Genomic DNA, 24,804 nt, shown 5'->3' with positions numbered 1-24,804 from the left:
CTAAAAAATTAGATAGCCATGATAATGGGATTTAAACTCAAAACATTATGATTTTTAATCTTTTAACTTTATCACTTCATCCAAAACTATTTTTTGTTATTATATTTATTACATACATTTTTCACCCTTATGACGAAATCTAATAATTGTTAATAGATTAAATTTATTTATACTATTTATTATTGTACTATATATATAAAAGTTGTGTGTTTAGTTTTTTACTTTAACTTGTTTGATTTTGAATATTTATTTTTTAAAATTTTAACTAAATAATAATGGTTAAATTAAGTTATATTATTTTTAAAATTTTATGCGGTAAATATATTATGTCAATGTTAACTTACTATTTTAACATATCACTCTATTTTAACATATCACTCATAAAAATCAATTAATAGATTTAGTAATTATCATTTACGTCAAGACTAAAATTTCAAATTTTGAAAAACTAAGATTTACTAAATAAGAGAATATGGATAAATTTTACAACTTTAAACATAATATAAAATTAAAATAAAATTTAATTGAAATAAATTTAATTATTATCATAATAACTAAAACAAATCAATTCAAAAATTTTATAAATTAAATTATAAAAATTAAACTCATACCTGACGCATCCTACAAGTACAAATAAGTAAAATTTGACCAATAAATTATTATAGTCAAGGCTAAAAAAATCAGTTGAAATGATTAGTCAATGCATGAACTATGATGATAGATTTTTGATTGAATCGCATACATCAACCATAGATTGCATGATTCTTAATCATCAGTACAAACTGATGAGAAGGTAACAGATGTACAATATGTACTTAAACAATAATTATTCCATATATTATTTTTAAAAACTCTACAAAGATATAATTTTAACTGATGAATAATTTAATGTCACAAGATCAATTTAATTGACAACGATAAAAATCAAAATTAATGTGTTACAATAAAAAAAATAATTTAATCATTTTTAAATATTTTAGAACTAAATAAAATTGACAAAATTAAACTTTCAAATATTTTAATATCATAAATATTGATAAAGCAAAATTTTAATTTAAAAAAAATTGGAATATAAAAAAGTATACAAATACCAACAAGTATTAAATGTAATGATAAGAGACACGACACTATCAAAGAAATATTGCAAATTTAAACCTTGAAAATGATATTACAAGGAAAAATAACCATTAACTGGGAAATAAAAAACACAAGATGGTCCAACTTCCAACAACATTTCATTGTTCAAATTATCAACCAAGAAAAGCAAGGAGATGTAGGAGCCACATGAAAGCAGAGTTAAATTTGTGAATTCGAAGCTTACAACACGTTAAGAAAATTTTGCAATATATTAACCAAACATTCCATAAACATAAATTTCAAAGTGCAAAAAAATCATAATTATACAAACAAGCAATATGTCCTTCAAGCATCCCTGTAGTAAGTATAAAGTAATATTTCATAGATTAAGGCTCCACAATGATCTTACCAGTGGCATGGCCATCAATGCTCTTAGCCCATGCTTCTTCAGCCTTACTTAAGGGATGCTTTGAATCAATTACCGTCTTAAGCTTCTTATCTTTCACTAAGTTAACGAGATATTCAAGGTTCTCCTTCTTAGGTGACAATAGCAGTGGTACCAGGTTCTTCTTTGAGAAGGTAAGCTTTTTCATAGCAAAAGTTAGCAGAGCACTAGGACCCGGGGTTATATCGATTACCTTCCCGTTTGAACTTAGATTAGGTTCAAAGGTAGACCAAGGAATGCCCATTGCACAGTGGATCACTGCATCATATTTGCGACCCGAAGGGCTTTTTAGAGCTGCACCATCGGGAGTTTTGTAGTCAAGAACCTCATCTGCTCCGAGGCTTTTGACAAAATCCAGATTGCGAGCCCCACAAGTGGCTGTCACATGGGTGTTTCCAAGCTTTGCTAGTTGAACTGCATATTGACCTACACCACCTGAAGCAGCAGTAATCAAGAGGTTTACTTGCTGGCCACTTACATCAAGCTTGACCCCAGCCGACTGGGTGAGTGCCTGGTGAGCTGTAAGACCAGCAACAGGCAAACCTGCACCTTCGGCAGCTGATACTTCTGGTGGCCTTGCAACGGTCAGATTCTCCTTAGCCACAGCATATTCAGCTAGTCCACCTCCAGTCTATCATTGCAAATAATTCATAATAGAAGATAGCCATAGCAATCGACATAACTGATACTGATTCATTGATAATACGAATAGAAGATAAATTCACCGAACCACTGGCCTGCAGTAATGATATCTAAGTTTCTCTCAGCCAAATGGCCACATGATGAGAGTAAAATCACTACCTCAGAAATGATATCCACGTAGATAGTTTTTGCATTCTAAACACGATATGACTCGATATGAAAAGTAGAAGTTGTAATAAAATCTGGGGTCTCAGGATAATCCTATAGTTGTAATAAGGCCAGTGAAACATCGAATATACCTATATTTCTCTAGCATCACTATCAATACAAGCAAAATAAAGAAAGCCAAAAGCTTTCAGGATTTCAAATTCTGGGGATGACAGCTTCAATTTACTTTGATTAATCTAATCAGGCAAGCAGGCCAATGCTAACCAGTTCTCATAACTAGAGCTAATCAAGATCACTCATTGGAAGATCAACATGGTTTATTTAGAACAAAAAATGTAGAACCAGTCCATAAAAATCCTTTTTATGGGGCTACAATTTATGTTGTTCTGTCATTGTTGGATTCTGAAGTTGATTTTTTGGCCATAAGGAGATCCATATTTTACCTCAAGAATTGTTGCCTAAAGTCCTACCAAGCACGGTGCTCAATTAATTGCTTGAGCTAATACCAAAAACACAAATATCATTAACTATTTTTCAAATTGTGATCTATTAAGCTAGTAAAATGCCGGTGATTCTTCCACTTTTCATGAAGAAATCTCCTTTCTGATTGTTCTCAGAATGATTAATGACATGCCAGTTGAGAGCCTAAGGGCCAGACCTTTTATGCTAATTTTTTTTTTCAGGTGGGGGGAAGGATTGAGAATGAGAATGAGAACTTACAAAATGATGGAGCATAGACACAACTTTATCCCCAGCTTTGTAATTTGTGACTCCCGGTCCAACTTTTACAACTTCTCCCGCTACATCAGAAGCTGCACATGAAAAAAATTTTCTTTGACCAATGCTTAAAATGCAGCAATCCAAATATAGACAGAGAAAACTACAAAGCTTACTGATGATGGGTTCTTTAATATAATTTGCAAACGATATATAGACAACTTTTGTTTGAGATATCAAATCTTCCATGACAATAGGATGCCAAAAATTACCATCAAATAACCACAACTGCTTAACCTAGGAGACCTACCAACCAGTCTATTATTATGTTGGTTAATTATAGAAAAAAGATATGCCTTAACAAATAGACAAATTCTGTCCTTTAATAAAAACTTGAGTTAACAAATACACATTTCTTCCCATCAATTGTTACTACTAAAGCAAACTTCACAATGTAAATCGAAGCAAATTAGATTCCAAGTTGAATACTGATTGGGAATTTGACATGGTACTACAACAAACCCAGATATTGAAGACTGATGTAACTTCAGATACTTAACAGATAGTGTAAATTAAATACAAATACCACTAACCAAGTAAAAGTAAAAGAGTCTCGATAATATTTCAAGACCAAAACAGTCGTGAAAGGATAAAATAAATAAACTACCAGGTATGTAGGGGAATTTTCTAGGTAAAAATGGGCGCAGCATCCCTTTCTGTATTTTCCAGTCAACTGGGTTTAGACTAGTTGCCTCCAGTTTAAGCAAAATTTCACCTTGATTTGGAGTGGGGATCGGAACTTCAACATGCTGTAACAAGCACAAAAAAATTCAAAGCCGTTATGACATCAAGTCGCTGGCTATTAGTTTTTCAAGCTTATATCAAGCAGGTCCATATAAAAAATTTAAACACTCAACTTCACTGTCAAGTACCAGCCTCAGTCTCAGATCTCTTCAAAAGAGCAAATCCTTAATTTACTCCCATTCCAGAAAATTCCACTATCCTACTGCCTCGCAGCACTCATTCAAATTATCCATATGCTTTCCATCACAAATTTAACAAATAAAATTTTGAATCCGACGATAAAATCGCTCAACATTTAACTATCAAGTCATCCTCTCAATCTCAGATCCTTTTTGTGAAATTTTAATTCCGAATAGCAAATCCCTAGTTCATTTCCGTTCCAGAAAATTCCACTTCCATAGTAACTCACGGCACTCACTGAAATCATCTTCATGCTTTTTCAATCACAAATTTAACTGATAGTATTTTGAATCCGAAGAGCAAACTTAGATCAATATAAACACTAGATTAAAAACCTTTTGCAATCTTCACTTAAAAAACGAATTAATATCTCAACTAAACAAAATTATATATGCGACAAAACACTACGGAAAGCAAAATAAATCATCATAAGAAAGTAGATATTTACCTTCAAACCAGCAGCGCCTCCGCCATAGCTGTTATATTGTAAAGCATGCATAAGATTTTCAGCCATTTTTTTCGTTAAAAGAGATAAAATCGAAGTTTTTTTGTTTTGTTTTGTTTTTTTTTTTCGAAGGAAAAATAAAGTTCAGAGAATGGCGGAGGATAACGTAGGTGGGGATTCGTATTGTTAACTGCTAGGCGATAGCCATAACCATTTAAACAAATGGGGACCACATTGTTGACTTGACGGATACACCCTCGATGATTTTGCAAGAAATCTCTCGAAATGTTTAATTTGTTATCTATTATCTGTTACCATATTTAATTCTCTAATATATTATAAACTTAGAGTGAAGTTAAATTGAGTATTTGTTTGATTTATATGAATATTATTGTTAATATAAGAGAATGAAAGTTTAAGTATGCTAAAATATATTATTTTTTTATTTATAGATTGAGAGAAGACTTATGAGTAAATATATTATTTATCTATTATTTATTATTCCACTATATTGAAGAGTGAATTTATTAAAAAATTATTATTTTTAATTAGTAATAGAAATAATTTTAAGGGTAATTTTATTTGTTTTTTATATAAAATCTAGAAAAATAGATAAATATAATGAAACCTGAACATAAAATATTATTTTTTTTATTTTTCTAACTCCATTTTTTGTTATCATATCAATGTTTTTCATTTTTTTAAAACTTTGTTACATGCATTTTCACCTATATTATGTGTGACAAGATTTAATAGTTTTTAATAGTTTAGATTAATTTTCGTTATTAACTTTTGTATTATGTATAAATTGTGTTCACACTTATTTATATAATTAATTTTTATTTTTTATTACATCCTATAAAAATAAAAATTAATGTGTTACAATAAATAATTGAAAATAAGATAAAAAAAGTAATTTAATAAATTTTAAATATTTTTTAATAAAATATAATTCATAAAAAATTTGCTCAATAAACTTTCAAATATTATATATAATAGATATTATTAACAAGCAATTTAATTTATAAGTACAATTTTAATTTTAAAAAATTTTGAAATATGCTACCAGTGAAAAGCCATACAAGTTTCAACAAGTATTTTTAATCTTAAAATCGAGATTATTAAAAAAGATGACTATTAATTCCGAATATAAATTATAAAATAGACATGAAAAAAAAAACACATATAAATCTAAGTCATAACAACATTTCATTGCTCAATTTATCAACTAGAAAAAGTAAGGAAAAGTAGGAAACATATAAAAGAAGAGCTAAATTTGTGAATACAAAGCTTATAACACATTAAGAAATTTTTGCAATGTCATCCAATGTGTATATTAACCATACATTTCATACACATAATTTTTAAGATACACAAATCCCAATTATACACACAAGCAGCATGACCACCAAGCATCACTGTAGTAAGTAAAAAGTAATATTTCATAGATTAAGGCTCCACAATGATCTTACCAGTGGCATGACCATCAATGCTCTTAGCCCATGCTTCCTCAGCCTTACTTAGGGGATACTTTGAATCGATTACCGTCTTAAGCTTCTCGTCTTTCACTAAGTTTACCAGATAATCGAGGTTCTCCTTTTTAGGTGACAATTGCAGTGGTACCATCTTCTTCTTTGAGAAGGTAAGCTTTTTCATAGCACAAGTCAGGAAAGCACTAAGACCAGGGGTTATGTCGATTACCTTCCCGTTTGAACTTAGATTAGGTTCAAAGGTAGACCAAGTAATACCAGAAGCACAGTGGATAACTACATCGTATTTGCGACCGGAAGGGCTTTTCAGAGTTGCACCGTCGGGAGTTTTGTAGTCAAGAACCTCGTCTGCTCCGAGGCTTTTGACAAAATCCAGATTACGAGCCCCACAAGTGCTGTTACATGTGTGTTTCCAAGCTTTGCTAGTTGAACTGCATAATGACCTATACCACCTGAAGCAGCAGTAATCAAGAGGTTTAATTGCTGGCCACTTCCGTCAAGCTTGACCCCAGCCCCATGGGTGACAGCTTGGTGAGCTGTGAGACCAGCCATGGGTAAACCAGCGGCTTCGGCAACTGGTATTTCTGGTGGCCTTGCAACTATCAGATTCTCCTTAGCCACAGCATATTCAGCTAGTCCACCTCCGGTCTATCATTTCAAATCTAATTCATATTAGAAGATGGCAATAGCAATCTACATAATTGATATTGATTCGTTTATAATACAAGACAACAGGGCAGGACTTTTTATGTTGGTTTTTTTTTTTTGGGGGGGGGGGGTGGCGGGGTTAAGAATGAGAATGAGAACTTACAAAATGATGAAGCAGAGACACAACTTTATCCCCAACTTTGTAATTTGTGACTCCTGGTCCAACCTTTACGACGTCTCCGGCTACATCACTTGCTGCACAAGAAAATAAAAATCTTTAACCGATGATTAAAATGCGGCGATCCAAATATCAACAGAGAGAAAACTGCAAAGCTTACTGAAGACTGGTTCTTTAATATAACTTACAAATGGTATATAGCTAGACAACTTTCATTTGAGATATCAAATCTTCAAGTTTTAAAAGCATTAGCTCTATGACAATAGGATGCCAAAAATTACCATCAAATAACCACAAATGCTTAAACTAAGAGACCTACAAACCAGTCTATTATTTTGTTGGTTAATTATAAAAAAGGATATGCCTTAACAACTAGACAAATTCTGTCCTTTAATGATCACTTGAGTTAACAAATAGACACATTTTTTCCCATCAATAGTTGCAATTAAAGCAAACTCCACAAATGTAAACCATCGGTTCAACCGGTCTGTACCGGTTCAAAGCCATTATCTGGACTGGTACCCCTACCGGTCTGGTTCAAACATCATTCATAAAAAGAAAGAGTCTCGAGAATATATAAACTACCAGGTATGAAGGGGAATTTTCTAGGTAAAAGTGGGTGCAGCATCCCTTTCTGTATTTTCCAGTCAGCTGGGTTTAGACTAATTGCCTCCAGTTTAAGCAAAATTTCACCTTTATTTGGAGTTGGGATCGGAACTTCAACATGCTGTAAAAAGCACAAAAATTCACAGCGTTATAAAATCAAGTCCCTGCCGGTTATTTTTTCAAGTTTATATCAAGCAGGTCCATATAAAAAATTTAAACACTTAACTTCACTGTCAAGTATCAACCTCTCCGTCTCAGCAAATCCTTAATTTACTTCATTTCCAGAAAATTCCACTATCCTAGTGCTTTGCGGCACTCATTCAAATTATCTATATGCTTTCAATCACAAATTTAACTAATAAAAATTTGAATCCGACGATAAAATGGGTCAAGACTTAACTTCTCCATCAAGTCAACCTCTCAATCTCAGATCCTTTTTGTGAAATTTTAATTCCGAATACCAAATCCCTAGTTCATTTCCGTTCCAGAAAATTCCACTTCCTTTGTAACTCACGGCACACATTGGAATCATCTTCATGCTTTCTTAAATCACAAATTTAACTAATAGAATTTTGAATCCGAAGAACAAACTTAGATCAATATAAACACTAGATTAACAACCTTAATTGAAATCTCCACTTAAAAGACGAACTAATATCTCAACCAAACAAAATTAAATGAAGAAAAACAGTACAAAAAAAAAAGAAAAGCAAAATAAATCATTGTAATGAAGTAGATTTTCACCTTCAAAGCAGCAGCGCCTCCGCCATAGCCGTTATATTGTAAAGCATGCATAAGATTTTCAGCCATTTTTTCACTAAAAGAGATCAAATCGAAGCTTTATTTTGAAGGAAAAATGAAGTTCAGAGAATGGCGTTTGGATACCGTCGGTGGGATTTGTATTATTTAGTTTTTGTTTTAATATATATTTGTATGTTAAGGTGATAGGAGAAGTTATTAATATTTTATAGTAACAATTTTGAATTTGAATCTATGATATTTCCTTTCCTGATAAAAAATTTCTCAACCAAATGCTCAGTCAAAGCGTTTCTCCAATCATGTGGTTATCTGTTTATAGGAGTGGAGCACACTTATCTTTTCAGAAAGTACTCGTATTGAAAAGATTAATCAGAATATTACGATTTCGAAAACATTTATTGATTCGTTAAAATTGAATGACTTTGTTATTCTATACAAAATTGATCTTAATTATGGTAAACGTCAACTTATCCGATCAGAAACTATATTATACAACCCAAAATTGTATGCTTTTAATATGGTAGTTGGTAATGAACTGGTTATTGATCATACCATTCCGATTCTAAACCAGTATAAAATAGTCTACGTTCCATTTTGGTTAAATTTTCGGTGTGTTTCAACTTTTTTTGGTCAATACTGACTTGTACTGACTAGTACAAAATTTTGGTATTTCAGCTAATTTTAAATTTTTTTATCTTAACTATTTTAATTTTTCTACAAGTAAATTTCAAATTAATAGTTATTAGATTAAATTATTGAAAAAAAATTAATAATTTTAAAACTTATATTTATATATGGATATAATTGAGATATATTTACATGTATACTGTAGAACCTATATTTTGCCCCGGCCTTAAAATAAATAAACCAAATTTTGAAAAAAATCAAAATGTCCATTTATACCGTCCTTTTACAAATCAAAATACAGACCAGATCAGCCCATTAACCCAATACCCAAGCCCAAGTCAAAATCCTAACCCAACTATCTTAAAACTTTTCAACAATTCAAACCCTAGCTCCACAAGCCTTGCGCCGCTGCCTCCATGTGCTGGCCTCAGGGTGCACAACACCTGAAACAGGCGTCCCATACCATCGCCCATACCTTCTGCCCTCCACGCCTCTGACCACACCTGCAAAAGAAAAGACAAACAAGGAGTAGAAAACCGAAACAAGACACGAACAGTGGTAGAGACAAAGAAAAACAATATTTTTCTACTATTGTAATCGGCTATAAAGCCAAGAAGAAGTCAAAACAAAGTGGGGGGAAGATACAAAAATTGTATCACACATATTAAGCAATCAAAAAAGCAAAAAAAAAGAGGAAGGTCGATTTCGATTTCTATTCTCATGTTCTTTTGGTATTTTTTATATTTCATATCATATTTTTTTTAGAAATTTATTCTCTAAACAAAAAGGAAGGAAACACTTACCTGGACCGCACCAGAGCCGCGCCGACGGAGCCTCATCTCCGTCGACAGAGTCGATTCCAAAGGGGGTAAAAGGATCTCCTTCCTTCTCGTCTTCGGGCTAAAGGAAACGTGGCATTTGAATAGCTCTGAAACGGGCCTAAAAACGTCCCTTGCGGTTTTAACCACCACCCATGGCGGAGTCGGGACGACGGCGGCTAGGATGGGTCTTAAAACCCTAGCCAAAAAGAGAGAAACCAAGGGGTGGGGAGAAAAGGGAAATGAGAGAAAGCAAAAAAAAAAAAAGGCTCTCTGTTGAAAAAAAAAGGAACTGGAGATGAAATGAAAAAGAAAGGTTTTGTTTTTAAATGATGACGATGAGATGATGACGTTTGGTATGGTGGGGGGGGTTTGGCATTTTCCCTAAAAGGGATATTTATGCAATTCAATCAGCCTCATTTTCTGTCTTCTTTTGTTTTAAAATTTAGCCCTCAGATCCTATTTGGTTTTCGTTTTTATCCTTAATTAACTTTTCAGTATTTATACTTTTATACCTCGAATTTTAATTTATTTTTAGTCATGACCTAAATCTATTTAATTCACTTATTAACCTTTTTTTGTGTTTGTTTTATTTACATATTATTTCAAATATTTTATATGTTACTTATTTATATCTATTCTAACTTATTTTAATGTTTTGATTATTCAAATTCTTATTATTTATCTTAACTTGCTTTATGTATATATATTACCTTAATCTACTTTATATGTATTTTTTTTATTCCTTACCTATTATATATATGTATATATATAGTTTATTTCAAGCTTTTTATATATTTATAATTCTTCAAAAATTATTATATATTTATTTTAATTTTTTTATATATATTTTAAGTTATTATTGTATATTATGTATTTCAAATAACTCTCTCTTTATTATCTTTGAATTGTTACTATTACAAAGTATATTTATATTGTCCCTTTTTAATTCTTTCACATATTATATGTTTTTTTAAACTTGTTATATATCATTTTAAATTAACTATTATATATTACTTATTTTAAAATTATTTTATATACTTTATTTTAAACCCATTTTACTTATTTCAAATGATTTTATCATTATTTATTTTAGGTTTTTTTACATATCATTTTACCCCTTTTATATATACATATTATATAAAATTATTCATTTTTTTTAAATTCTACTTTGTGTGGTAATGGATTTTTAAGACACCTTTTTTATATTACTTATTTTAAACTCATTTATTATCATTCTAAAATTTGTTCACACTTTATTTATTTTAATTTGTTTTATACCTTTTTATCATTTTAATTCATTGGTCCTTATTTATTGATGTTATCATTTAAATGTTGTATGATTGTTGCTATTGCATGTACTATGATTCGTTATTTATATTTTCATATTATTGTCATTCACTAGTGTAATATTTTATTCATGCATTATTATTCCGCGCACTATCATTCTATGCACATTACTATATTTTTTTCTCACGTCATCGTATCGTGTATTAGACTTCAACGTTTTATCCAATATGGATCGTTCCACTTTTACTCCAAATAAATAACACTTGTTGTTTAAATATTGCATTCGCTACTATTCAAAAACGAAATTTTCCAAATAAGGCAATGTTATGCATTTTGAGATATCGAGGAATTGTGCCCTAACTTACGGGGTTTCGATTTTCTCGTTATCTCTAAATAGCTAAATATCCTTTTATAGTTTTAAAACACACGAAACTCTCATTTAAATTAAAAGACGACCTTGTGCTTGGGGAATTCACGTTATTATGTCCTAACTTAAGGAATGTGATATTTCGATATCTCGAGATAAGGAAATCTTTAAACAATCGATTTGAGCTAATTCAAGCATTTTAAAATCGATATTAATAGAAAGGATCCAATTTCAAATCCGTTCCCGTTTTAATTGTCACTTTCAAAACCAAAGTCGATCCCGTTTTCAAAAAAAATGATTACGACACTATCTTGTATGTTATGTTTTATCATGTTAATGCACTCCTTCATGCATCGATTTTAAAAATGAGACTTCAAGGATTTCAAAAAATATAAAGGCAATGCTTTGTGTTTGGAAATTTCGAGAAAGTAGTGCCCTAACTTATTGGGTTGCCACTTTTCTCGTTGAATTCGAATAATTAAGTACCCTTCTAAGTTTTTTTAAAGGTTTTCTAAATGCAAGCCACTATCTTGGAATTTCAAAGCAATGTGTCCTAACTTATTGGATATGGCGTTTTGCTGTTTCGAGATAGGAATTTCAAAAATGGTTAACTTAATGTCAATACTTTGACGCGAGTGAATCTCAATTTTCAAAGTTAAAATATTTTAAAGAGCACTACATCTTAATTTTTTTTTTAAATTTCCGACATTAAAGACATTTGATAATCGATTAGGTACCAACTTTTGGGCGTTACGAGGGTGCTAATCCTTCCTCGTACGTAACTGACTCCCGAACCCGTTCTTTTATTTCGTGGACCAAAACTAATGATTTTAAAACAAAATGTTTTAAAGGTGATCCAATCACACCTAAAAAGATTGGTGGCGACTCCCGTTTTTGTTTTTAAAATCGATTCCCATTTTCCAATACTCGATTTGAAAATGGTTTCGACATATACAATAATAATTTATTTTTTAACTAAAATAATGCATCATTTATTAAAAAACTAAAATTAACTATAAATATATACAGGGGCGAAGCCAGAAAAATTTTTTAGGGGGGGTCGGATGAAATTTTAATTTTTTATAGTTTATATTTTTATAATTTGTAAAGGATTAAATTGAATTTTTATAATTTTAGGGAGGGCAAAGTACAATTTTATCTTTACTAATTTAAAATTTTTAAAAAATTTCAATGGCCTAAAATAAAATTTTCCATTTTAGGGGGGTCGGGGCCCATGCCAGCCCCCCTGGCTACGCCCCTGAATATATATATGTGAATAATTTTTTTAAAGGGAAATCCATTAATTCATTCAATGAATGGAGCCATACAATTCAGGAAAAAAAATAATAAACACTCGTCGTATATAGTAAAGGACAAAATATGTCAACACAACAAAGGCTTTAGCCTAAGCATCAATAGAATATTATGACACGTTGACAATTGACTTTGTCACAACTCAAGCACCATATATCTAGAGTGGTTGCAAGTGTAGCGACGTAAAAATTTTAGCTTTCGAGTCGCTAATTGAGGCGATTTATTGAAAATTTCAAAATGACTTTCGATTTTATTAAAAAGGGGAGTCGCCACCGATCCTTTTTCTAGGTGTGATCGGACACCTAATAAATCATCTTTTTTTAAAAGAAAACTTATTCTTGAACAAAAATGAAGGCTGAATTTGGATCTATGTGAAAATCTAGAGAAAAATAGAGTTCGGGAGTTGGTTACGCACAAGTAAGGTATTAGCACCCTCGCGACACCCAAAATTGGTATCATTATTAAACTCGTGTTGTCTTAATTTTCAAAAGTACGAATTCAATTTAACATTTAATCATGATCTAATTAAAAATGAAAATCTTTTAGTTTTTTCGGTTTTTTTAGAAGGGTGTTCCGTCTTTAACACGAGCCGACAAATTTCATCTAATATAGCGATGAAATCTATGGCTTAATGTTAAATCGGTACATTGCCTTATTTATAAAAACATGAATAAAAATCTTTAAAATAGTGAACAACCAATTGATATAAAATGGGCGAGGAAAAAAAAATAAGATTTAGAAACACATTGAAGCACATAATAAATACGACAACAATATTAAGGACAATAATAATGCATGCGATATGTTAAACGTAATAATAGTATCAAACACGAAATAAAAACAATGAATATATATACATAATAATGATATTAAGAGTATGTACTTAAAAATATATATATATATATAAATAGTAATAGTGTTTGAAGTATATACATAAGATAGTAAAAATATATAACTAGTAATGTTAAAAAATATATATACATAATACATATATATAGGAAATAAATATTGAAAAATGTATGTACATAACATATATGAAAAACATAATAATATTAAAATAAAATAATAAGTGATAATAGTGAAAATAATAGGTATAATAATAAATATAATGATGTATGAAAATAATACTATATATAAAAGTATATATACACTCCTAAAATGTATGTACTAGTATTAAAAACAAATATAATAGGGATAAAAATAGATATGATAACAATACGTACATAATATGGTATTAAAATTTTATATTATTTATATACGTATATAACGTAGTGTTTGTATACGTACATAAGATGATATAAAAAATACATACATGGAAAAGCATAAGAAATATGTAACTAATAACATTACAATACATACATAATATATAAAATATATATAATATATATATTAGAAATGATAATAAAATAAAAAAACTATTCATACGCTATATAAATGCATACATACATACATATATATATAAATAATAATGATGTTAGAAATATACAATGATATTAGAAATATACATAAAATAATATAAAAGATGTATATCTAATAATATTAAAATATATACATAATAATATACGTAAAATACAATATTGAAAACATATATACATAATATATACAAAAAATATATATAGATATATACAATATAATATTAGAATATTTACATAATATATAAATATTAAGAATAAAAACGACTATTAACAACCTACATAAGTATATACATAAATATATTAAAAAACATATACATATATAAAAAAATTCACACACTAATATATAGTAATCATGATAATTAAAATATTAAAATATTAAAATATAAAAAGCAAATATAATAAAGATATTAAAATAACATAATAAAGTAACACCATATATAAACATGTATATACATATACGTACATAAAAGGTATACATTATTACATAATAATAATAATAATAGTAATAGAAAAAATACAAAAAGAAAATATGATATAATAATGAGATAAGGAAAATAAAATAATAAATAATAATATATTAAAAATAATAAATATGATAGTAAATATAATAATGTTAAAAATAATACCATATATAAAGAGTATATATACATGTATAATAAAAATATACACTAATATTTATAATAATGATAATACATATAATAATAATATTAAGAATAGTATAAATAAAATGTACATAACAATAATAATAATAATAAGTAACAATAATATAACAGTAATAATAGCAAAATTAATATTACAAATAATATTTAAGAATGAAAACAAAAAAAGGGTGAAATTGAGACCAAAATAGAATTATTGGGGTGAAATTAGAAATAAAATAGGAAACAGGATCAAATTGCAACGCGCGCATGACCTAGAGGGACCAAATGCAGAATAAACTCCTCCAGCTAAAACGCGCAGCAGCATTGGGGACCGAATTGAAAAGTACAACAAATTGTAGGGCCAAATTAAAAGCACAATAAATCTAATTGTGAAATCATAAAAAATCGGAGGGGCTAAAAGTGAAATTAGCCCTTCCAATAAAAAACACGCAGATCCTTGGAGCGGGTCGGGTTAACACGCGGGTCGGCACCTAAACGACGCCGTTTCAGTGCTTAAGTGCAAGGCCTAAAACGACGCCGTTCCAGGCCACTATAAAAGTTAAAAAATTTTGAAAATTAAATCATTTCTGCGTGTTGAGGAAAAAAAGAGGGAGAGAGAAACTTATTTTCTCTCGATCAAATCCAGAATCCGGCCCGGAAGGCCACCGTCGCCGTCGGCCACCTTACACGGTGGCCGAACTTTCAAAAAATGGTATTTTTAGGTCTTTTTTTATATTTTATATGTTCTTTATTCTTGTATATATATACGCGTGTAATCAAAAATAAAAAATGAAATCTTTATGTATATGTGTGTAGATGGATGTGCATATGAAAAAGAAAAATATTGGCTACCTTGGACTGAATCTGCTTATTGCTTACTGTTTTTTTTCCTTCGATTTGAACTGATTTCTTTGTTTTAAAATTTGTTGTTCGTATTGATGAAGAATGGCCCGTTTTTTCTCTTTTGATTTTTCTGTATTTTTTACAAACTTTTTCCTTCCCTTTTACAATAGTTTTCCATTCGGCTTTTATAGCCCATTTGTTACACTGTCTATTTCTTATTCTTTGCTGCTGTTGCGTGTTCTGTTTGCTGTGCAGGTAGTGGTTGAAGCGGTGCTGAGTAGGTGGTGGCAGACGTCTATGGTGGATGGGACAAGGGGAGACCTAGGTGCGGCACACCTAGGGTTTCTTTTGACTGGTTTTTTTTTAATTGAAAAAGATGTGGGCTTGGTGGGCTAGGTTGGGTTGTTGGGTCAAATTGGGTTATTGGGTTAATTCAGATGGGTAATTGGGCTGTGGGTATTTAATAGGTTGTTGGGTTATGGTTGTTTTGGGTTAGTGGGTCTGATGGGTTAAGAGTTTTAATGGGTTCAATTGTAATGGGTTGGATTGGGTAGGTGGGCTTATGTTGTAAATGTAACTGGGCCTGTAACCGGGTAGTGGGCTTGTTTTAATTTAGTCTGGTTTTGAGTGTTGGGTTTAGGGATTGTAAAAGTAGGTTTTGGGCTAGGCAAATTGGGTGTATTGGGCATTTAAGGCCCGGGCAGAATCGAGATTGTACAGCAAGCATTTAACATGACAAGGATATTAGCCCCGGATGGTCCAAAGCGGCGAGCAAAAATTGACAAAAGAATCAAGCATTCACCAAATTATAGAGGGCGACAACAAAATCATCTCAAAAATCACTCGTAAAACTAAGATTACATGTATAAGCAAGACTAAAAATCGTGCTACAAAAGCAATCAAAAACTTCCAAAACTGAAGACTTATTAAACAATGGAAAAACAAACAAAAATATATATAAAACTTAAGACAACACGAGCCCAAATCGAATCGTGAAATCATTTATTGTTCTGAAATACTCTCAAAACAGAAACAAATTAAGAAGGTAATGAAGAGCCACTCATTTTCCAAGAAAAGCTACCGGGTAGCCAGTGAAGTTTTAGCGAATGACAGGCATCGTCATCTATCCATCACAACTTGTGAAAACAACAAAAATACCTACAAAATAGATCTGCAAACTGAAAAGAGAGAATACATGTGGAGTGAATAAGAAGAAGAAATAAAGAAAGAAAGAATTGATGGAAGGAGAAAAAAGCGAGCAATAACCAACTTAAAGGTTGACATTGTCTTGGGCAAAATAAAATATGAGAAGCAAACAACTTGGAGAAAAGAAAAAATCACATGTGAAAAATACTTAAAAACATCAATAAACTTAAAATGATACATCGAAAATGTCAATATCAATATGTACCTATACTAAGAAAGTGATACAATGGCCTTTTTGCGGCCATTTTTATTGATAAGAAAAGTAAATTATATCAATTGATTGGTTCAAGTTAGTATTAAATCGGGTCAATTTTGAGTTTGAATCATTTCAATTTATAGAGGTTGTATAGGCTATTTTGAGTTTTGTAGTTTCGTATTCGTGTAGTTTCAAATTCAAATTATTTTATATTTAAATCTATTTGAGTTTGGATAATTTTAAATTTGAGTTAAATGAATTTGAGTCATTGAATATTTAAGCCAAAATTTTAAATTTGACATGTGAAGATGACCACTTTTTTTTTTGTTAGCGAAATTTTATATCAAGAGATTTAATATAAAAAATTATAATTTTTTTAAAAAAATTTATAATTTAAAGAAATTAAAAACTTAGAAAAATACGAAACTCAAGAGGCATAAAAGGCACACATTTGAAAGTAACTTTCGGTTTTCAGACACAAAATTGTTAGTATTTTACGTAAAAATTTTGCCAAAAACAAGAAAGCCATTATTTATTAACCTTAAAGAAGGTAACAAATATACAGATATGATGGCAAGGCTTGGGAAAAATATTTCAAACGAAAATAGACTCCACATGCGTTGAGGATATTATTTGAATTGAGGAATAAATTGTTATTACAAGTTAATCAAACGTGAATATAATTAAAAATAATAAAAATTAATAGGTAATTATTTAATATATTGTCAATAAAATTTTTTATACTTTATAAGTGAATTAAAAGTATGATAAATGTCACATTTATTTATATAATCATTTTTTAAAATTTTTACTACATTCTATAAAATCAAAATCAATGTGTTACAATAAATAATTGAAGATGGGATAAAAAAAGGTAATTTCATAAATTTTAAATATTTTCTAAAATAAAAAAATTCATAAAAAAATTGCTCAATAAACTTTCAAATATTATATATAATAGATATTATTCACAAGAAATTTAATTCATAAGCTAAACTTTAATTTTTTAAAAAAAACATTGAAATATGTATCCAATGAAAATCCATACAATTTTCAACCATACAATTTTCAACAAGTATTTTTAACCTTAAAATAGACATTATTATAAAAGATGGTTATTAACTCCAAACATAATTATAAAATAGACATGAAAAAAAACACATATAACTCCACGTCCCAACAACATTTCATTGCTCAAATTGTCAATTAGAAAAAGTAAGGAAAAGTAGGAAACATATAAAAGAAGAGCTAAATTTGTGAATACAAAGCTTATAACACATTAAGAAAATTTTGCAATGTCATCCAATGTGTATATTAACCATACATTTCATACACATAATTTTCAAGATACACAAATCCTAATTATACACACAAGCAGCATGACCTCCAAGCATCACTGCAGTAAGTATAAAGTAATATTTCATAGATTAAGGCTCCACAATGATCTTACCAGTGGCATGACCATCAATGCTCTTAGCCCATGCTTCCTCAGCCTTACTTAGGGGATACTTTGAATCGATTACCGTCTTCAGCTTCCCGTCTTTCATTAAGTTAACCAGATAATCGAGGTTCTCCTTTTCGGTGACATAAAGAGTGGTACCAGCTTCTTCTTTGAGAAGGTAAGCTTTTTTATAGCACAAGTTAGGAAAGCACTAAGACCAGGGGTTATGTCGATTACCTTCCCGTTTGAACTTAGATTAGGTTCAAAGGTAGACCAAGGAATACCAGAAGCACAGTGGATAACTACATCGTATTTGCGACCGGAAGGGCTTTTCAGAGCTGCACCGTCAGGAGTTTTGTAGTCAAGAACCTCATCTGCTCCGAGGCTTTTGACAAAATCCAGATTACGAGCCCCACAAGTAGCTGTTACATGTGTGTTTCCAAGCTTTGCTAGTTGAACTGCATAATGACCTACACCACCTGAAGCAGCAGTAATCAAGAGGTTTAATTGCTGGCCACTTCCGTCAAGCTTGACCCCAGCCCCATGGGTGACTGCTCGGTGAGCTGTGAGACCAGCCATGGGTAAACCAGCAGCTTCGGCAACTGATATTTCTGGTGGCCTTGCAACTGTCAGATTCTCCGTAGCCACAGCATATTCAGCTAGTCCACCAGTCTATCATTGCAAATATAATTCATATTAGAATATGGCCATAGCAATGTACATAATTGATATTGATTCGTCTATAATACGAGACTACAGGGCCAGACATTTTATGCTGTATTTTTTTTTTTTTGGGGGGGGGGAGGGGGGGATGTTAAGAATGAGAATGAGAACTTTACCAAATGATCAAGAAGAGATACAACTTTATCCCCAACTTTGTAATTTGTGACTCCTGGTCCAACCTTTACGACTTCTCCGGCTACATCACTTGCTGCACAGGAAAATAAAAATCTTTAATCGATGATTAAAACGCGGCGATCCAAATATCAACAGAGAGAAAACTGCAAAGCTTACTGTAAGACAGGTTCTTTAATGTAACTTGCAAATGGTATATAGCTAGACAACTTTCATTTGAGATATCAGATCTTCACGTTTTAAAAGCATTAGCTCTATGACAATAGGATGCCAAAAATTACTATCAAATAACCACAAGTGCTTAAACTAAGAGACCTACAATCCAGTCTATTATTTTGTTGGTTAATTATAAAAGAAGGATATGCCTTAACAAGTAGACAAATTCTGTCCTTTAATGATAACTTGAGTTAACAAATAGACACATTTTTTCCCATCAATAGTTGCAACTAAAGCAAACTCCACAAATGTAAACCATCAGTTCAACCGGTCTGTACCGGTTCAAAGCCATTCTCCGGACCGGTACCTCTATTGGTCTGGTTCAAACATCGATAAAAAGAAAAGAGTCTCGAGAATATATAAACTACCAGGTATGTGGGGAAATTTTCTTGGTAAAACTGGGCGCAGAATCCCTTTCTGTATTTTCCAGTCAATTGGGTTTAGACTAGTTGCCTCCAGCTTAAGCAAAATTTCACCTTTACTTGGAGTGGGGATCGGAACTTCAACATGCTGGAACAAGCACAAAATTCAAAGCTGTTATGACATCAAGTCGCTGGCTATTATTTTTTCAAGTTTATATCAAGCAGTTCCATATAAAAAATTTAAAACACTTAACTTCACTGTAAAGTATCAACCTCTCCGTCTCAGCAAATCCTTAATTTACTTCAATTCCAGAAAATTCCACTATCCTAGTGCTTTGCGGCACTAATTCAAATTATCTATATGCTTTCAATCACAAATTTAACTAATAAAAATTTGAATCCGACGATAAAATGGGTCAAGACTTAACTTCTCCATCAAGTCAACCTCTCAATCTCAGATCCTTTTTGTGAAATTTTAATTCCGAATACCAAATCCCTAGTTCATTTCCGTTCCAGAAAATTCCACTTCCTTAGTAACTCACGGCACTCACTGGAATCATCTTCACGCTTTCTTCAATAACAAATTTAACTAATAGAATTTTGAATCCGAAGAACAAACTTAGATCAATATAAACACTAAATTAACAACCTTAATTGAAATCTCCACTTAAAAGACGAACTAATATCTCAACCAAACAAAACTATATGAAGAAAAACAGTACAAAAAAAGAAAAAAAAGGAAAATAAATAATCGTATGTAGATTTTAACCTTCAAAGCAGCAGCGCCTCCGCCATAGCTGTTATATTGTAAAGCATGCATAAGATTTTCAGCCATTTTTTTCACTAAAAGAGATCAAATCGAAGCTTTTTTTTTTAAGGATGGCGTTTGGATACCGTAGTTGGGATTTGTATGATTTAGTTTTCGTCAACCAAATGTTTTAATATATATTTGTATGTTAAGGTGATAGGAGAAGTTATTTATATTTTATAGTAACAATTTTTAATTTGAATCTATGATAGTTGCTTTTCTGATAAAAGATTTCTCAACCAAATGCTCAGTGAAAGTATTTCATGTTGTCTGTTTAATCTTTTCTAGAAAGTGCTCTGGATAAGATTAATCAGTATTATCAACATTCAATAATATGATTCCGAAAAAGAAAATTAATTTCCTAAAATCGAAGGACATTATTATTCTATACAAGATTAATCTCAATTATGGTATACGTCAACTTGTCCAATGAGAAACCATATTATACAACCTAAAATTGTATGTTTTTAATATGGTAGTTGATTATACTTGTAATGACCCCATACTTTGGTGTGTCAGAAAGTGTATTTTTGGAATTCTATTCTCGTAAATTAAGTTTGTAAATATTTTTAATGAATATTTATAAAGTTAGTAGTGTAGTTAATTAGGTTTCAGTTTAGTGAATTTACTTGAATTAAAAGTAATTAAGTATAAGGACTAAATTACGTATAGGGTGAAAGTTGAATTATAAATTAAAAATTATTTAAAGGGCCAATGTAGTAATTATACTTATATTATAATAATTAAAGTTAAAATATTTTATCTTAATAATGTAAATGTATATATATTATATAATAATAATTAAAGTATAATAAAACAAAATAGGTAAAAAAACAAGAAAAGAACATACAAACTAAGAAAAATAAAGAAAGAAGAAAAGAAGGAGACGCACCGCCTAGGGATTCAAATTGTTAAAATATTTAATTTGTTAGTCAATTTAGTATCTTTTCTTGTAATTGGTATGTTTTTGGAATCCCGGTACCTAGGGTTATTCAATTCATGTTAAAATTTTAGCAATTATTAAGTTTTTAAGTGTTATTAATGTTGAATGATTTTAGTATTAAGGATTAAATTGATAGATTTTTAAGTTAGAAATGAAAAAGGATTAAATTATAGAACAAATTATAAGTTTTGAGTAATAGGGACTAAATTGTGAAAAATTTAAAATTTAAGGGTTTAATTGAAAATAGGCAGCTTAATTTAGGTTAAAGTGAAATTAGTATAAAAATATAAGATCAAATATGAAGAATAAAAATTAGTCTCGGTTTAGGGACTAAATTGAAATTTAGGCAAATATTGAGTAAAAATTGAAATATTCAATATGTAATTGAAAATTTATTGTATTAATGAATTTTAATTGTTTGGTTCTGTGTCTAATCCTCGACTAAAAATGGAAAAGATAAAATCGACATGGAATAGCTCGAAATTCTTGATTTGTATTTCTATAATCCGAACTTAGTTGTTAATTGTTATAATTTAATTTAATGCATATGGTAAGCGTTGAGGTGAGTAATTGACATTTTGATAATCGAATTGGTAGTTATATATTGAATGTATTGATTACTGAATTGAAATGAATTTATGTGATTATATGAAAAATTAGTATTGGATATTGGTTATATCTGAAATGTAAAATTAAACACTATTAACTGTATCGGGCTGAGTCCGATATAGATGGCATGCCATAGGATAGAAAGAGTTCATGGATTTCTTCGACTTCGAGCCTATGAGGCACTGGGTGCCAATTTACTTCAGTTTAACCAATGAGACACTGGGTGTCAATGTATATAGCGTTGGACGCATATTACTTCGGATTTATTCGATGAGGCACTGGGTGCTAAACTGGTATATTGGTTAGATCCTTGTATCCATCCGAGTTCGAGTCATATTAATAGGGGTAATTAAATTAATGGTACTATGATTGATATTGGATGATATTGTATGTGAATTGAAATTGGAATAGTGATCTGAAACATGAAAATAAGATACATGAGTTATGTACTCATGAATTGGATATGGAATGGATAATGTTATTGTTTAAATGATATGTGGATCAAATTGTGAAAAGCTATTATATAGCAACTAATGAGAATTGAGTATGGTATGAAATGATATATTCATGAATTGAGTATTGAATGGCTAATGCCATTGTACAAATAAATATGGTTTGATATGTGAATAATTATTTATATAGCAATTGTGTGAATTGGGACATTGTTTAACAAAAAAAATATGATAGCTTGTGTAAATTGAATAAAATATAAAGTGATATGCTAATATGTATAAATTAAAAAGACTAGCATAAGATAGTTATGATACTAGACATTAATATGTGCTTATAATTCAGTTGGGCATATTATATTATCTTGTCTTTAAATGTTCGGATTATTGAAATACCACTGACTTTTACTAAGTCTATGGCTTTATTTTTCTGTGCGAAAATTAGGTACTTCACTTTTGATCATCGATTCAGCATCCAACAACGATCCCAAACTCAAATGTGGTGATGTTTATATTTTATGTCGGCATGTACCTAGGATGTCTAAATGATAGTTATTTTGTGGATGGTGTGTAAATGAAGTTATAAGTGTAATGTTGGTTTGGTATATATATAAACATGTGTTTGTGTTTGAAGCCATATTATGGCATGGTAAATTGAACCAAATCTAGATATGTGCATGTAAATTTAAGTTGATGTTTAAGTGCTTATGAACTAGGAAAATTGGATTGAATTTGGTATGTTTATAATTTGTATTTGAATGATGCTTTGATGATATGATTTGATGATATAAATGTGGTACCAATGAGGGTACATTGGTTAGGCACCTAGGATGATTGTTTTGGCATGTTTTGAATGTGTTTGATCATTTTTTGAACATGTTAAACGAATGGTTTTTGAGTTGTTTAATGTTCAAGCTTGTAGAAAATGGTAAATTTGTTGTTTAAGGCACATTTTAGGTCCACACGGCCAGACACACTGGCATGTGACTTGGCCATGTGAGACACACAACTAGCATACTGGCGTGCGAAGCCATTTAAAAGGGTATACGGCTTGGCACATGGGCTTAGGGGTATTACATTTAGACTCAATTCAATTCAATTATGGCATGTACCTCTAGACTCAATTTTGAGCTCAATTTAGTCCGATAATCAGCTAAACCTACAAGTTTTGATACCACTAAATGTAATACCTCTAACCCGTATCGGTCTCCAGAATAGGGTTTTTGTTGATAATATTTTGATCTATTTGAAAACCAAATTCGAGCATGATCAATACCTCAGAATTATTTTGCAAGTGTTACGAAAAAAATAGTTATACGGAAAGCTTAGTAAGTATGAATTCTGGTTATCAGAGGTTGTCTTTTTGGGTCATGTTATCTCAGCAGATGGAATTAGAGTTGATTTGAAAAAAATTAAGGCAATTGTTCAGTGTAAAGCACCGAGGAATATTTTAAAGGTTCGCAATTTTCTTGGATTAGCTGGTTATTACCGAATATTTGTAAATGGATTTTCGAATATGGTTTTGCCGATGACAAAGTTGTTGCATAAGAATGTTCAATTTATCTAGGACAATCAGTGTCAAGAAAGTTTTGAGAAATTGAAGCAGATGTTGACTGAAGCGCCAGTTTTGACTTTACCAGAATCGAGAAAATGATCACTTATGCATCTCGTCAACTGAAAATGCATGAACGTAATTATTCGACACACGATTTAGAGCTAGCTGTTGTGGTTTTTGCTCTAAAGATCTAGAGACACTACTTGTACGGTGAAAAGTGTCATATCTATACCGATCATAAAAGTCTTAAAAACCTCCTATCTCAAATGGAGTTGAATTTGAGACAACGTCATTGGGTAGAACTTCTGAAAGATTTTGATTGAGTTATTGATTACCACCCTGGTAAAGCTAATATCGTAGCTGATGCGTTGAATAGAAAAGCAACAATTGAATTGTGAGTAATGTTTGTTCAGCTCAGTATCAATAACAATAAAATCCTATTGGCTAAATTAAAGATCAAACCGGTGATGTTTGATCAAATCAAGTTAGAGTAGTTAGATGATAACAAGTTGGCGAAGAAAACAGAAATGGGTTAGAATGGTATATTAGAAAATTTCAGCATTGATTATTGTGGTTGCTTGAGATTTCATAACCGAATCTACGTTCCAGATGTTTCTGAATTAAAAGAGTTGATATTTCGCGAAGCTCATGATAGTCATTTTGCTTTGCATCCTGGAGGAACGAAAATGT

The 24,804-nt window shown here is 30.6% G+C and overlaps 1 protein-coding gene, 1 long non-coding RNA gene and 2 pseudogenes across 2 annotated transcripts; all 4 read right to left on the bottom strand.

Moving 5' to 3' along the window:
* Positions 1-1,327: 1,327 nt before the first annotated feature.
* Positions 1,328-4,679, bottom strand: LOC107943455 (chloroplast envelope quinone oxidoreductase homolog). Its single transcript, XM_041117641.1, has 4 exons — positions 4,482-4,679; positions 3,717-3,858; positions 3,053-3,144; positions 1,328-2,153 (listed from the first exon to the last, which is right to left on the bottom strand). Exons 1-4 carry the CDS (start codon positions 4,545-4,547, stop codon positions 1,464-1,466), a joined length of 990 nt encoding a protein of 329 aa, XP_040973575.1. The 5' UTR covers positions 4,548-4,679; the 3' UTR covers positions 1,328-1,463.
* A 1,023-nt stretch (positions 4,680-5,702) lies between these two features.
* LOC121232158 (chloroplast envelope quinone oxidoreductase homolog) lies at positions 5,703-8,439 on the bottom strand (annotated as a pseudogene).
* Positions 8,440-9,031: 592 nt separating this feature from the next.
* On the bottom strand, positions 9,032-10,028 carry LOC121232160 (uncharacterized). The gene is made up of 2 exons (XR_005930385.1): positions 9,590-10,028; positions 9,032-9,289 (listed from the first exon to the last, which is right to left on the bottom strand). It is a non-coding gene; the product is annotated as an uncharacterized lncRNA (long non-coding RNA).
* An 8,012-nt stretch (positions 10,029-18,040) lies between these two features.
* LOC121232159 (chloroplast envelope quinone oxidoreductase homolog) lies at positions 18,041-20,784 on the bottom strand (annotated as a pseudogene).
* Between the last annotated feature and the right edge of the window lie 4,020 nt (positions 20,785-24,804).

This window comes from Gossypium hirsutum, chromosome A07 (genome assembly GCF_007990345.1).
Source record: "Gossypium hirsutum isolate 1008001.06 chromosome A07, Gossypium_hirsutum_v2.1, whole genome shotgun sequence".
In the NCBI taxonomy this organism is placed as follows: domain Eukaryota; kingdom Viridiplantae; phylum Streptophyta; class Magnoliopsida; order Malvales; family Malvaceae; genus Gossypium; species Gossypium hirsutum.
The sequence above is the reverse complement of the archived record's forward strand: the minus strand, read 5'-3'. Positions and strand labels throughout refer to the sequence as shown.